This window comes from Argentina silus (genome assembly GCF_951799395.1).
Source record: "Argentina silus genome assembly, chromosome: X".
NCBI classification, from domain to species: domain Eukaryota; kingdom Metazoa; phylum Chordata; class Actinopteri; order Argentiniformes; family Argentinidae; genus Argentina; species Argentina silus.
The window spans coordinates 22,206,128-22,220,445 of NC_139653.1; the positions used below are offsets into that span (position 1 = coordinate 22,206,128).

Here is a 14,318-nt window from a genome sequence, read left to right on the forward strand (position 1 = left end):
GTCTTGTAAATGTACGCACTAGCCACTGGTAAGGAAGTAGGCGGGCCTATAGCCTACCATTTTTATAAACTGTAACCTAGCACACTATGCACAGGTAAGGGCGGCTACTTCTACTGAGTTTCGTTGCGATTTGAAGGTAGGACTGCGGCACGAAATCGAAACAGAAGAACAACAAAGATTCCCAATGCAAGAGTTTCAGAGGAGATGGTTTCTCGGAGACAGTGGGGAGCCGTGACTCCCCGATGCCGGGAGACTCTGAAGGGTCCTGCTCAGAGGGCTGTCATACACCACACAGTACTCGGGTGCTGCGGGGCATTTAGGAATGTATGGATCAGCTCACCCATATACAGACAATACCCTTTCTCTAGATCCATTATTGTCAAAGTGGGGTACGCCTACCCCCGGGAAAACGCTAAATAAATCTGTGATTTACCTTCCCAAACAGTCCTGTTGAATAGCCGACTGCAGTGTCAGTACCAAAAATAAATGCATGCACCCTATCCAACAGAATAATTTTATCACAATGTCTAATATGTAAGGGATAATGTTCATAGAATATCAATTAGGCTACAAAATAACCGACAGTGTGAATCGCGTAAATTTAGCTGGAACGCATTTCTCGAATGTTGCCTGAACATAATCCCGCTTACACAATCCATTAATTATATTAAATAAGAAAACGAAAATAAATGTATGGACTTTAAATGTATGGACTAAATATTCTTAAATTTAGCGCGAATATCTTCCTGTGCCTATGAGTGCACGAGAGCAGACACCTCTTGACCAATCACAACAGTGTTTATGCTCTCGCGTGCTGGGGGTACTCAGTAGGATGTAGAGTGTCTCAGGGGGTACGTGACTGTTAAAAGTTTGGGAAGGACTGTTCTAGATAATCAGTTTGATAACCATACAGTCAACACTAAGCAAACATAATTTAGGTAATAATTTTATGGGCAACTTCAACAGTAAGAAACACAACATTAGACTTTCCATCTCTTTCATTACAGTGTGAAACATTGCTGTCACTGGGTGTATCTCAGTTTCAGATGAGACCCCCAGTCCAGGGATCCTTTCCTCTGTTAAACTGTTCCTGCAGCAAGGGCATTTACATCCCAGTTTTGTCCTGCTAGGACATAGAGACTTAAGGGACACAGAATGTCCTGGAGAGAGACTGTATCCTTCATTACAACACCTCAAGCCCCAAGCAAGCTGGAACATCATGATGTGCTTTTTGAACCACTAGGTGGGGCAATGACACCTTCTGTAGACTTCACCAACGCAATCCTTTGTCGCATTTGTATTTTTTCAGCCATTCTACATGGAAAATTTAAGACGTGTGGAATATTTCAGACTGAAAATGTGTTATAAACCTGAATGCAAGTAGCTCCACAATCAGTTTGAAAGCTGGAACCTATTATCTGGATAACATACTGATTTGCTTAATTGGCTGGATATAGGTCTATAATAGTATACTTGGGCCTATATTTGCTAACCATATCAATAACACATATTGACTTGTGTGATTTATGTTGGATTTATACCCAGATCAGAGTATTACTCTATCAAAACATGTCGTAATTTAACATCATTTGTGGGAGAGAAAACATATTTATTTTGAGCAGTTGAACAAAGATAACAACAGAAAAAAACTGTGGTTGTAATTTAAGTGTTTTGTTAGGTGACTTAAATTTCATTCTGTGTTTTAGATCATTTTAAATGATCTAAAGCTTTTGCTAGTAGGCTGTTAGCTATTTGCTATTAGGTTAATCTAACCAAAAATCCTCATTTAAATGTTTAATGGCCTGTTGCATTGGGATTATGGGGGACCCCATACCAAATTGAGAAAAGGGGGTTACTGGTGTAAGATAAATGCCATGTAGGCTATTCCATATTGTAAAGCTGCCCTGATATTACTGTAACATCTTACCTGCCCTCGAGGCAGACATCAAGCTGGGAGCTTAGACTCTTATGTTCTAGGTTGTTTGTTTACCTACTTTACCTATTTGTGGATTAGTTACACACCTTTACCTATTAGTCTTTTGATGGGCTGTTTGCCAAAGTTATTGTGTAAAAGAAAGAGAAGGAGTGGAGAGGCGGTCCCAGAGGCCGAGTCGCAGATGAGAGGCTTGAGTTTCACGCGCCTCGGAAGTGTTATAATTGAACCTTGGAGTTCATCGATCAGTCAGTGAGATTGGCAGCGCATGGGACTGCGCGTTTGAGTTGACCAGAAGTGTGCTCACGAGTAGAGCCATTTGTCATTGCTTATTAAAAGACATTGGTTCTGTGCGTTTAATTAATACATTCTAGCTCTTTTATTTCCGAAGACGCCGTGGGAAGTTTGTGATGTTGAACATGGAGGATTTTAAAGCCCCCGTCAGATTTTTCCACAAGTCCTCATTCAGCATCAGCAGTCTTCTGTTCCAACGAGAGGGAGTGATGAGTGACGACGGCACAGAATTCGACGGGACCCTCTCCCGAAGTGCCTACAAGAACCTACACCGAAAACAATTTCCTGCAGACCCAGCCAGGCCTAAAGAAGTTTGTGCTCAATATGAAAAATATAACACTGACAAGGAGAGAAGCTGCGACAAGAAAGAATGTACGACCCAGAACAAATCACTCACAAGAAATGGTAAGAGAGAGAACGGAGAAGGGACTGAGGTAGTGGGAGAAGTAAAGGCAGGTGGGGGAGTAGAGGGGAAAGGTAAACCGGAGAAACCCCCTTTCAGCTATAATGCGCTTATTATGATGGCTATTCGCCAAAGCCCGGAGCGACGGCTCACCCTCAATGGAATTTATGAGTTTATCATGGGCAATTTCCCTTACTACCAAGAGAATAGACAAGGATGGCAAAATTCAATCCGACATAACCTGAGCTTGAATAAGTGCTTCGTAAAGGTACCACGCCACTATGATGACCCAGGAAAAGGGAACTACTGGATGCTAGACTCCTCAAGTGACGACGTGTTCATAGGTGGCACAACTGGTAAACTCAGGCGCCGGTCGACGGCCAACTCCCGGGCAAAGCTTACCATAAAAAGGAGTGCTCGTCTGGCCTCCACCACTGCAGCCGGGCTTGCGTTCGCAGGGTCTTTTTATTGGCCGGTGCCATCGTTTCTTTCGCTTCAACCACCTGCGCACCCACAACCTAGTAATGGGACATATGGTGGGCCTCATCCCTATGCCACATCGATTCTCTCACAACGGTCGCACCACAGCAGCTACAGCGCTACAACTGCCGACAGACATCTCCAAACAAACCAGGAGACATCATATTTTGGAGTGAGTAGTGGCACACAGTCCCGCCGGCACCAAATGAGCGCAGCCACGACATTCGCCTCCTCATCGTTGCCATGTACTTTGTCTCTCCCAAACCCTTGCTCACCATTGTTGCTCTCCGGACAAGCCAGTTACTTTTACTCGCACCAGGTGTCACATCCGGCGGCTTTCAATAGGCCTACATGGTGCCAGGAGGAGTCCTCCACATCCAAGACTCCAGCCGGACACTTTTTATCCGGAAAGAGGGGACCAGATTACTTGAGGCCCACGGGTTTATGCTCCGAGTTCCCAAATTATTCGTATCCTCCAAGCAGCCCCACTAGCTCACTCAACGCTAGTCTTTCCTGGGATGCAGGAAAATGATCCCAATTGTTTTTCTTAATTGATATAGGCTAGATTCTACTGTCTTTCATGCTGATTTAGGATATCTCAAGCTGCGAAGTTTTGTTTCAATGTGTGTTTATATATCTAGCAAAAATTTCACTCATGTATAATGCCATTAAAATGAGATTTTTAAATAATAAACGAACGTCATAACCTGACACCGCTGAGATAATTTAGCCTACTCTGCAAGCTGTGGAGGCTGTCCTGATATGATCCGACATATGGCACAGCAGGACAACACCAAAACAAACCACTATGGATGGAACTATAGCCGCCGCAGCGTCTGAAATAGAGACACAGATTTCCTTAACACGCTTGACAGTGTAGACGTACGCAGAACCTTTTGACGGACGCGGCTGATTAGGACACCCAAACAGATTTTAGTGGGAGAGATCTGTTTTGCCCCTCAATGCTCGCTGGCGACGCGAGTAATTAGGATACCGTTAAGAATTGCTTATCACAATGTGCAAGCTATTTAATTGGCAAATGCCTCTTGAAATATCATTACAATTTTCAATGTAACAGCCTAATAATAACCATTCCACAAAGGTAATATATATATATATATATTGCCCTGAATAAGTCTATAGCTATGACAAAAGGGGATCAAAAAGAAGCCTAAAGCTCTATGATTCTTGTTGAATTTTGAATGTGCAATTGTCTAATGATGATGATGATGTATTAATAGACTGTCTTACTATATACCATTAGGGTGAAGATTTTGCATGCATAACTGGAACATAATATACACGCAAATTCTCGATCTCTGAAAATGTTGATTCGTTCCTCGTTCTTTATCTTTTAAATTTTTTCGCTTTAGATGTAAGCTATTATACTCTCGTGGTTGAAATATCCGTTCAGCAGTGATTCACTGTTGATGCTCTTCCAACGTTAGAGACATTGTGACATTGTAACAATAATTTCCTGTGTTTAACTTATACCGCATGCAATTTTGTAATTCATTGTTATTTACTAAACAATATGCTATCATTTTCTTATTAAATGTCTTATTGGTTTCGGCATCTTCGTACTAATAAGGCTTTCTAGGAATAAAGCATCACAATCACAAATGTGTACTTTTCCTCAGCTCAGAAACACACAATCTTTAGGCCTATCTCTAAATTCGTTGTGTCTGATCTTCATATCTCATTCAATAACAACAACATTCCAAGACAACTTTTGTTTATGCTCAGCAATGAATTATCTGGTGGTGGTGGTGGTGGTGGTGGTGCTAATTCAGTCTTTGTTTCCGATTAAGTTCGTCTTTGGAAATACAAGTATTTATTATTTGTTATAATACAACTTAAGTGTATAGTTCTACATGAATACAATATGATGCAATAGGCCTTCTCGTAATATAATACACTCGGCTATGTTAATTAACCCTAACCCTAATAATAGCCTATGGCTAGAATCAAGAAAAAGCGCAACTTCAGATGCAATTTATACGTTTATTTTCGATCATTTGAAATTGATCATTTGAACAACTTCATTTTTATATACATAATGTTTTGACATAGCATAAATTTGCAATCTGTAATTCAAAAAACAACAAAGCGGGCTCACCGCTATGTTTTAGGTAAACAGGGACAGGGCTGGAGAAATGTAACCATTCTCAATTTCATAGATAGAGCTATGGATGCAAGGACATCCATGAGATCAAAATTATAGTTTTAACCATGATTTGAAGCTATACAGTGTTCACAATTGCATTGTTTACATACAATGGAGTAAAACAAGCTTATATTGTGGGTTCTGATGAGGTAAGGCAGTTGAACTAAGCTATAGTTATATTCTACAGTGGCTAACAATCAATTGCTATATATCATTAATTTAAAAGTCCAAATTGATGTACCAATTAGCCTAAAGATTGCCCCTTCAAAGACCACAGGAAAAATGTTAGAGATGGTGCATGCTTGATTTGTTTGATTCATCCCTATTGATTTGATCGTCTTTTCCTTAAATTCTGAGAAAAAAAAAAGTAATTGTTTATAAAACACTGTGTATAAGTATCGTGTAATTAATATATTTAATGAAACTTTTTATAACTAATAGAGAGGAGTAATATAAAAACATTAAACATAATACAGAGGCACAAGCGCGCGTGCACACAAACATAGACACACACACACACACACACACACACACACACACACACACACACACACACACACACACACACACACACACATTAATGGCCCCAAAACACAACAATTTCAGGACTTGATAAAGATAATTAATTAAATCCACAATAGTCATACAATAGGCTGCAAGTGCAATAAAGATAATAAAAAGTACGAATCTGAAAATATGGAGGTGTCAGTGCGTCAGAGCGGGAGTTTGCAGACCATGCCCCGACTGAGATGTAAGTCAATAGTGATAGACATCACTGCTAGAATGATCTCATTGATCTGCTTCTACTGTTACGCTTGAACATTACATCACTGCCTGGTGAACTTTTCCTCACCTTGCTTTGGGCTCATAGGAGATATAAGTTAATAAAAATAGACGTGTTAGGACAAAGATAAGGAGAGATTTCTGGAAGTGTGCCTCCATTAAACAAAAGAGTCTTTATGAGGACTGCCGCCACTTCTCCCATACGAGTCTCAAACATGGTTGGCTGCAGTTAAAGCACGTAGGATGGATCATGTAACGTTACAGCGACAGTGCTGGCAAATTATATATAAAGATAATAATAATAATATGTTCATAACTCTCATTGTGGTATAACCACTTAGAGACAGAGAGACATGTTTGTGAATCAACAGTCATACTACAGAATAGGCATATGGCTATTTATACTGGGGCAACTGTAACATGACTGTAACACACACGCACGCACACGCACACACACACGCACACACACACATTAACACACACACAGCTAATAACCCCACACCTGTAAATCACCTGCACTTTTTGGCAAAAAGTAAATCAAGATGAAGAAGAGCCTCAGTGAGCGTCTTTCAATATGCACTCATGGGCCGTTTGGTGCTCAGTAAGACCCTGCAGCTAGACCACACACACACACACACACACACACACACACACACACACACACACACACACACACACACACACACACACACACACACACACACACACACACACAGGATGGGTGTATCAGCTAGCTGTCTGAAAAGCTCACTGTAACAGTCAAATTTCCAAGCCCCTTTAGAGGAATTTATCTGGGACTTATGACAAGATCCCCCATTAAGCGATCGTTAAGAGGGGCAAGTGTAAGCCGTTTGGCTGAGGCAGGTAGAAGGTGTATATTTCATAATGATAGTCAAGCTTTGTAAACCAATCCCAAACTCAGGCCTCCCAAATCAGCACACTGTGGGTGCGATTATCCTCTAGCAAGTGCCCTTCCCAGGTAGAGTTGCCATCCTGTGAAATAAGGTGGGTGGATTGTGCTCCCTTTGGGCGCCTGCCTGTCTCTTGTTGGTAAGTCAATCTACCAGTGTTTCAGTGCTGTGCAGATAATGTACATCTCTGTCCCCCTCTCACACATCATATGTCTCTCTCTCTCTCTCGCTGAGAACATATAGGCCCTAAAACAAAGAGTTAGTGTAGTCCACTATCAACCCCCTCCTCCCCTCAATGTTTTCTTAATGAATTTCCTCTCAAAATTGACCAGGTGCAGTGGTAACTGATAAACAGGGGGTAGATTATTTCTCCCTCAGAACATTGTTTTATTTTTTACATAACCTTGACACATTAAATAAGATATTATGAAACTTAATTCAAAGTACAAAATTGATAACGTGTGAAATTCCTTAACCCGGAACCTTCATTCTTATTACATTCGATGGAGACCCGGAAACACATGTAGACACACACACCAATACACACGAGCTTAAGAAGAGACGAAAGTAGCCAGCAGCAACATTAACAAGTTTATTTGCTAAAATCGCTGTTGTGTTCGGGCAAGAATGTACGTAAATACAACTACCAGTTTGTGCATTGTTTTGAAACAGTCAAACAAGTGATCTTTAGTCTCTGGTTTGCACACTAGCCATATCCTTTTGTGTACATGTGGCTAACGATGTTACGTAGCAGCTACCTTGTTGCCTAGCCAATACCTTAAACCGAGATGCTTTACGATATACGATCTAAATCTAGATTAGACAGTAATATCGCCATTAATCTAGACTAGTGAGCGTTCGGTCTAGGTCTAAATTTGGAGATAATGTGTTGCAAAACACAGCACTTTTATTCTAGTTGTGTCTATCCAACAACTACTAGCTAGCTGCACTGGTCGCTTTTAATCAAGTCTTCCATCCATGAATACTGCATCATCAGTGGTATTTGGGTTATATCTACGTTAGTGATCAGTCTTACTAGCTAAATACTGTTGTATTCTTCAGGAGTCTGCTAAATAAGCCCAAGTCTGAGATGACCCCAGAGGAGCTCCAGAAACGAGAGGAGGAGGAGTTCAACACCGGACCCCTTTCAGTGCTCACTCAGTCTGTCAAAAACAACACGCAAGTCCTCGTAAACTGCCGCAACAACAAGAAGCTGCTTGGTCGTGTCAAAGCCTTTGACAGGTAGTTATGGGACTGGGCATGGGCCACTGACATTGATTCAAATATCCACCAGATCTATACAGTTACTTATAGGGTCCATGGATGTCTAGCTATAATGTAGCTGGATTATCCAGCCCCATGTCACTTGCCACAGAGTTGACCGGTCTTCTTCTCGACTCACCCATGATCAGGTTTGGGATGTTCAGATCGTTTTTGTTTTTTTTGGGGGGGGGGTGTTGTAGTCACGACAACAACGTGAAAGTGTCGAGCCGCGGAATGACATCATATCATCATCTTCTACTATCGAGAAAAAGTGTGGTCTGGTCTGCCCAACTGCAGTCGGATTAACGCAGGACAAACTAATCAAGGTGAGGAAACACCTGTGCTGATTGCACTCACCTTGATTAGTGTTCGGGAAGACCAGACCTGCCCAGACCACACTTTTTCTCTATAGTAGAAGTTGATATGATGTCAATAGAACAAATTGTGAACAAAATGTGAAATTCTAATTTGGCATAGTACAAGTAACTTATAAATGTTGCTTTATTTATCAATGGAGATCATTTCTGGTCATTATTGACATATAGATATTTGCCTAATCAGCATTGAAAACATCTTTTTGCCATTGTTTGTGAACTGTGCGTAAAAGGAATTCTGTATAACAAATAATATAGACATATATTGGTTATCAGTGAATCTTCCCTCCCTAAATCGGTATCGGACCCAAAATTTCAGTATCAGTCAGGCTCTAGATATCACTCACTGCGACTTGACACTTTTTTACTGTTGTCGTGACGACCTGAAGACAGTGGGTGCTTGAAATGTGATTACCCCCCACCCCCCAATTGGCATAATGATTATTCTCAAACGATTGGGACATTTGAAAAAAGATATAGATCAATGTCATACATGGCCAGACATGATTACTGTAGAGTGGAAATGTATTCAAGTATCTGGAGTAAAACCACAGTAATACTGTGATGGATTGAGAAGACCATCCAACTCTGTGGCAGGTGACATGGAGTTGGATAATCCAGCTAGCTATATTGATAAACTTGACATGTTTTGCACATTCCATACAATATATTTTACACTTAGGATGTCACGATCTGAATCCTTTCAATGTCATCAAATTAATGTGTGTTTCTTCTCTCTATCTCTTATCCCCTCGTCCCTCAAATAGTTCATTCTTATTGGTAACTTTACAATGCATTTGTAAAATGTTGTTAATTTAGACATTGCAACATGGTCCTGGAGAACGTGAAGGAGATGTGGACAGAAGTTCCCAAGAGCGGCAAGGGCAAAAAGAAGTCCAAGCCAGTCAACAAGGACCGCTACATCTCCAAGATGTTCCTGAGAGGAGACTCTGTCATTGTGGTCCTGAGAAACCCCCTCATCACAGGGAAATAGACTTCACTTCCCCAGCCCAGTCACCTGGCATAGTCTAAGAGATGATGGCATTGGACTGATTAAGGAAAATGCTAGTTTGTGTAAGACAAAATGTAGTGTGAGAATTATATCTGCACACTTTAGACGGCTGATTAGGCTCATTCAGGTCTAATGTTTTATGTTTTGTTTAGGGCCTTTTTTAAAAAATGTTTTATAATAAAAGCGAAAATAGGAATTAAGTGTTTCTGTCAATGTGTTCTCTCCTACCCACCAGTTGAGTTGATTCTCTACTATGAGTACGGTCTTGTTGTAAAGCAGTATATTCAAAGTGTCAAGGTAGAGCAAGGAATCCACTGAGAGGAGAAGAAATCTTGACTCTTGTCTCTTTCTCCCCTCTCCCTCTCCACGTTTCACTCTCCCTAGCCTGTTTCCCCTGGCAGCAGCTTGAGTGTCAGTGTTGATTTCAGTCGGCAGCGCTCGATATGTGACAAACTGCCGTTTAAAGGCTCCATGCATTATTGATGAGACCAGATGTGCTGACTGTCACTTCACACCCTGCTCTCTCCGTTTCAGCCTGTCCCTTGCCACAGCTCATTCCCTTCTGACCACTTTGTTAATTGTCTCAATAGCATATCTCTCTTACTTCACAAACAGTTGGCACTTAACGTAGCTAGTGCCGTCAACATGAGGCTTGTGTGCCATGTCATTTTCCATGAATTGGCGTGTGTGCAAGAGCACCACAATCGTTCTGCAAGCTTCCTAGTCACCTGAATGAACAGATTGTGCATTTCTGTTTAACTTGGTCACATCTTATTCCCTTTGGCCATTTAAGAGTGGCACAGTTGTACATAATCCTGTTTTGTCTTTATGGTTGATATCCTCTAACCTTTTAGGTTAGTCCAAGAGGAGGCACTTGATGCATGAACTGAGTTTTTCATAACAGGTAATAGAGGATATGTGTTTTCTGTCTTGTATCATGAAGTGTACCATTGCTCAGTTAACTATGAATCAGAATTTAAACACTTCTGCAGAGTTTTCATACCACTGGGATATAGATCAATGGTTCAGATACCACATTTTGGAGTGTGGTTTTGTGGATGAACTGTCAGAAATATGATAGAAACTTCACAGTTTGTGCCATTTGTGATTGATATCCTTCATGTTTATTTCCAGCTGAGGTTATTCATTCAGATGAGTTCTCTACTTAAAACCATCTTTTGACTCACAACAACCCCCTAGGCTTCCTAGGCTTCTATGCTTGTGGCTGTGTCCTCCAGGTCTCCACCCCTGTCTGATTGAACTTATAGACAAACATCCATTTGATGCCCCCCATCCCCTCCCTGTTACATTGCCTCCCTAAGGGCTGCTACAGCTACACCTGTGGTGGGCTATCTATGTGTGTGGGTGTAGGGCTCATCCTCTGATTTATAGCTCTCAGGTCACCTGGGATGGAATTGTCTATGCTCAGCCATGCCTTGTGGGCATTCAAACTACAGGAATTGTATTGTCAGTGTATGACACAAATACAAAAAAACACTTGGATTGGATGGAATCTGTGTTAAAACTTCTATTCTCCATACACTTGATACTTTACATTTTATTCCTTGTCCTATCCTCTTCATATAGAATTATTTGTTGTCTGCCTGTAATTATGATCTAGATCTGACTTTTTAATCTGTGGTCAGACCTTCATTTGTTTCCACAGTAGTAGAGTGTGCCATGCCCTTATCTACATTTTTGGAAGGTAGGCTAGATTTTCCTCCAGATTGTTGGGGTGAGTGATCCGCGGCAGGAAGGGGGATGTTTAATTCAGTAGGCATGCCGGCAGAATGCGCGATATGAGGGGAAGTGTGATTATGATAGCGATCAGTCAGTGTCGATACCCTCCCCTCCGCGCAACGGGACACCATCGCCCGGCGCGCGGCTCACACTCGTCATCGACCGGGCCCGTAACCCGGCCCGCGGCAGTTTGTTACCAAGCAGATCCATGATCGGGGTGTCAGTGTCGCGAGGCCATGTGGAGAAAGGGTGACAGAAAGGTATCAATTCTGTATAAACACACACACACACACATAAACTTGAGGTCACCTCATCTTCATGAATGTTACCCCATCCCACAGCCAAGAAGGATAGGCCAACAGATTGGACTACTGATTAAGAATGCTCACCATGATTAATGAAGAAAAGCCCCAGAACAACTGTCCCACAGATCAGGAACACTCTCCAGGAGGTAAATGTGTCAGAGACTACCATCCGCAGAAGACTTCACCAGCAGAACTACAGAGGCTACACTGCATGGTTCAAACCACTAGTTAGCCACAAAAACAGGATGGCCTGGTTACGGTTTCCAAAAAAGTATGAGTTCTGGAAAAAGGTATTGTGGACAGATGAGACAAAGATTAACATGTACTAGAGTGATGGCAAGAGTAAAAAAAGGAACTTCCCAATATACACAGCATACCATCTTGTGTGAAATATGGAGGAAGGGTTATGACTTGGGAATGTATGGCTTCCACTGCAACGGGTTCACTTGTCTTCATTAATGATGTAACTGCTGATGGCAGCAGCAAGATGAATTCTGAAGTGTACAGAAACATCTTGTCAGCCAGCCCAAGTACAAGCAAATGCCTCCAAACGAATTGGACAGCACTTAATCATACAGCAGGACAATGACCCAAAACATTCTGCCATAGTAACAAGGGAGTTTTTGTGGAAAGTTGTTGACTGGCCAAATCAATTCCCAGATTAAAATCCTATTTAACATTTGCTGAAGAGGAGACTTCAAAACAATCAACAACTGAAGATTGCTGCAGTATAGGCCTGGCAGAGCATCACCAAAGAAGATACCCAGTGTCTCATGGGGTCAATGAGTTCACAGACTTCAGACAGTTATTCACGGAAAGGATTGTTGACTAAATATTAAACATGAGTGCATAATTTGGACATTTGATTAATCTGTGGCCTAAAATATGGGCACTATGTCTAAAACGTGTTGTAATGTCTTCATGGTGATAGGAACATGAAGCAATAAAAACCTCATAGTAATTGTTTGGATAGAGACAAAATAAGAAAAAAATGCTTCACTGACCTATTACTTAGCAGGGCACTGTATATAATTGGGACACTCACTAGAGGGCGCTCTTACGCTTCTTATCAGGGCTTTATTTGCAACTTTTGGTCAAACATCAAGCAGTCTGGGGCCTACTTGGAAATATTTAATAATACATCATCCTCATGCAGACATAATGAATAATTGCAGCTGTATTCTCAGCCAACAGTACGTTTTGCATAGCTTTTCGACTCTTACATATTTGTGCTTCAGTTTGAGTTATCCTCCCCAATTCCCTCTGAGGAGGTCAGGGACCTGGTCCAGGTCAGCTCATTTGGTTTCAGTTCTAAATTCATCCAGCTTCCCTCTGCCTGGCGACTAGCCCAGATCTCACAACACAGTTTCTCTCTTCCTCTCTGTCCCCTCTACACACACATTCCTTTCTATGTCTCGTAAGAGCATTAGACATTTAAATAGAATGCCATTCAGTTCATCTGGGTTAAAAATGTCATCTCTTGCCTGCTTCTGGATATTCTTTGGTTTTCTGCCTCTATAATATTTCCTGGAAAGATAATTCTAATAACTGTGTGCAAAACTATCCAAGCTATCTTAATTATGCATGCATAATGAAATAATCCATATTGTTACCCATATTAATTAGCTGTTAAGAGTTCATGAGTACGGCTTGCCTTTCTTCTCTCTTTTTGGCTGTCCCTCAGGACCTTGCAATTTATAGTCCTAGTCTCACCAACATAAAATGTAGTAGCTCATGTCTTTGTTAAAGATACATTTCCACTTATCTGTTACTGTCCATCTCTTACTCTAACCTCTATCTCAATCTCATATTACTTCATTTTTTATGTCCAACAGGTCCACTGTGAAACTGTGCCAACTATGAAGAGAGCTAACATCAAGGTGTGGAAAGGTGGTACAGAGAAGAAGGAAGAGAGAAATGTAAAATTACAACATAACTACATTACTTCTGGATTCCCACTTCTTGGGAGTAGCACCGGCACACACACACACACACACACACACACACACACACACACACACACACACACACACACACACACACACACACACTTTCATTATCACCCGTCCTCTTTAAATGTACATGCTTGACTGGGGAGAAATCTGATTATATCATTATTTAATTAACAGGAGCTTACATAATTGTTTGAAAATGTTAATTATTTTTTAAGCATGGCTATAGAGCCAGTTTCAGTAGAAGACAGCAGAATGCAGAATGAATGGATGACTCCAATTGTGTGACAGATTGACAGTTGCTATTGTGAATGGTTAGGTGTGTGTGTGTGTGTGTGTGTGTGTGTGTGTGTGTGTGTGTGTGTGTGTGTGTGTGTGTGTGTGTGTGTGTGTGTGTGTGTGTGCGTGTGTGTGTGCGTGTGTGTGTGCGTGTGCGTGTGCAGATGTAATGCAATCCTCTCTCTTCTGCTCCACTTGCCTCTCCCCCCATAGAGGAAATAGCACTAAACTAAGTTGCTGGCTACCATAATTTGTTGTCTGACCATATCCACATTTGCACACATTTTGGCTATGCTGGGCCCGGTATTTCAAAAATGTTTAATCTAGATCAGAATGATCTGGATTATTTTTGCTATCCAGGGTCAGATGTAGTATAGGCGAAATCAGACAGCTCGATTTGATTCTGGATAGCAAAAAATAAT

At 41.3% G+C, this 14,318-nt stretch overlaps 3 protein-coding genes across 3 annotated transcripts; all 3 read left to right on the forward strand.

Moving 5' to 3' along the window:
- Positions 1–204: 204 nt before the first annotated feature.
- On the forward strand, positions 205–1,243 carry pglyrp5 (peptidoglycan recognition protein 5; the record flags this gene model as incomplete). Its single annotated transcript, XM_083694629.1, is given in 4 exon segments — positions 205–315; positions 321–348; positions 939–965; positions 1,047–1,243. Coding segments are annotated over 4 exon segments (363 nt in total).
- A 1,100-nt stretch (positions 1,244–2,343) lies between these two features.
- Positions 2,344–3,642, forward strand: foxg1c (forkhead box G1c; the record flags this gene model as incomplete). The annotated part of the gene is made up of 1 exon (XM_083695249.1): positions 2,344–3,642. One exon carries the CDS (start codon positions 2,344–2,346, stop codon positions 3,640–3,642), a length of 1,299 nt encoding a protein of 432 aa, XP_083551375.1.
- A 3,836-nt stretch (positions 3,643–7,478) lies between these two features.
- snrpd2 (small nuclear ribonucleoprotein D2 polypeptide) lies at positions 7,479–9,810 on the forward strand. Its single transcript, XM_083694938.1, has 3 exons — positions 7,479–7,600; positions 8,034–8,213; positions 9,428–9,810. Coding segments are annotated over exons 1-3 (357 nt in total). The 5' UTR covers positions 7,479–7,598; the 3' UTR covers positions 9,603–9,810.
- Positions 9,811–14,318: the final 4,508 nt, after the last annotated feature.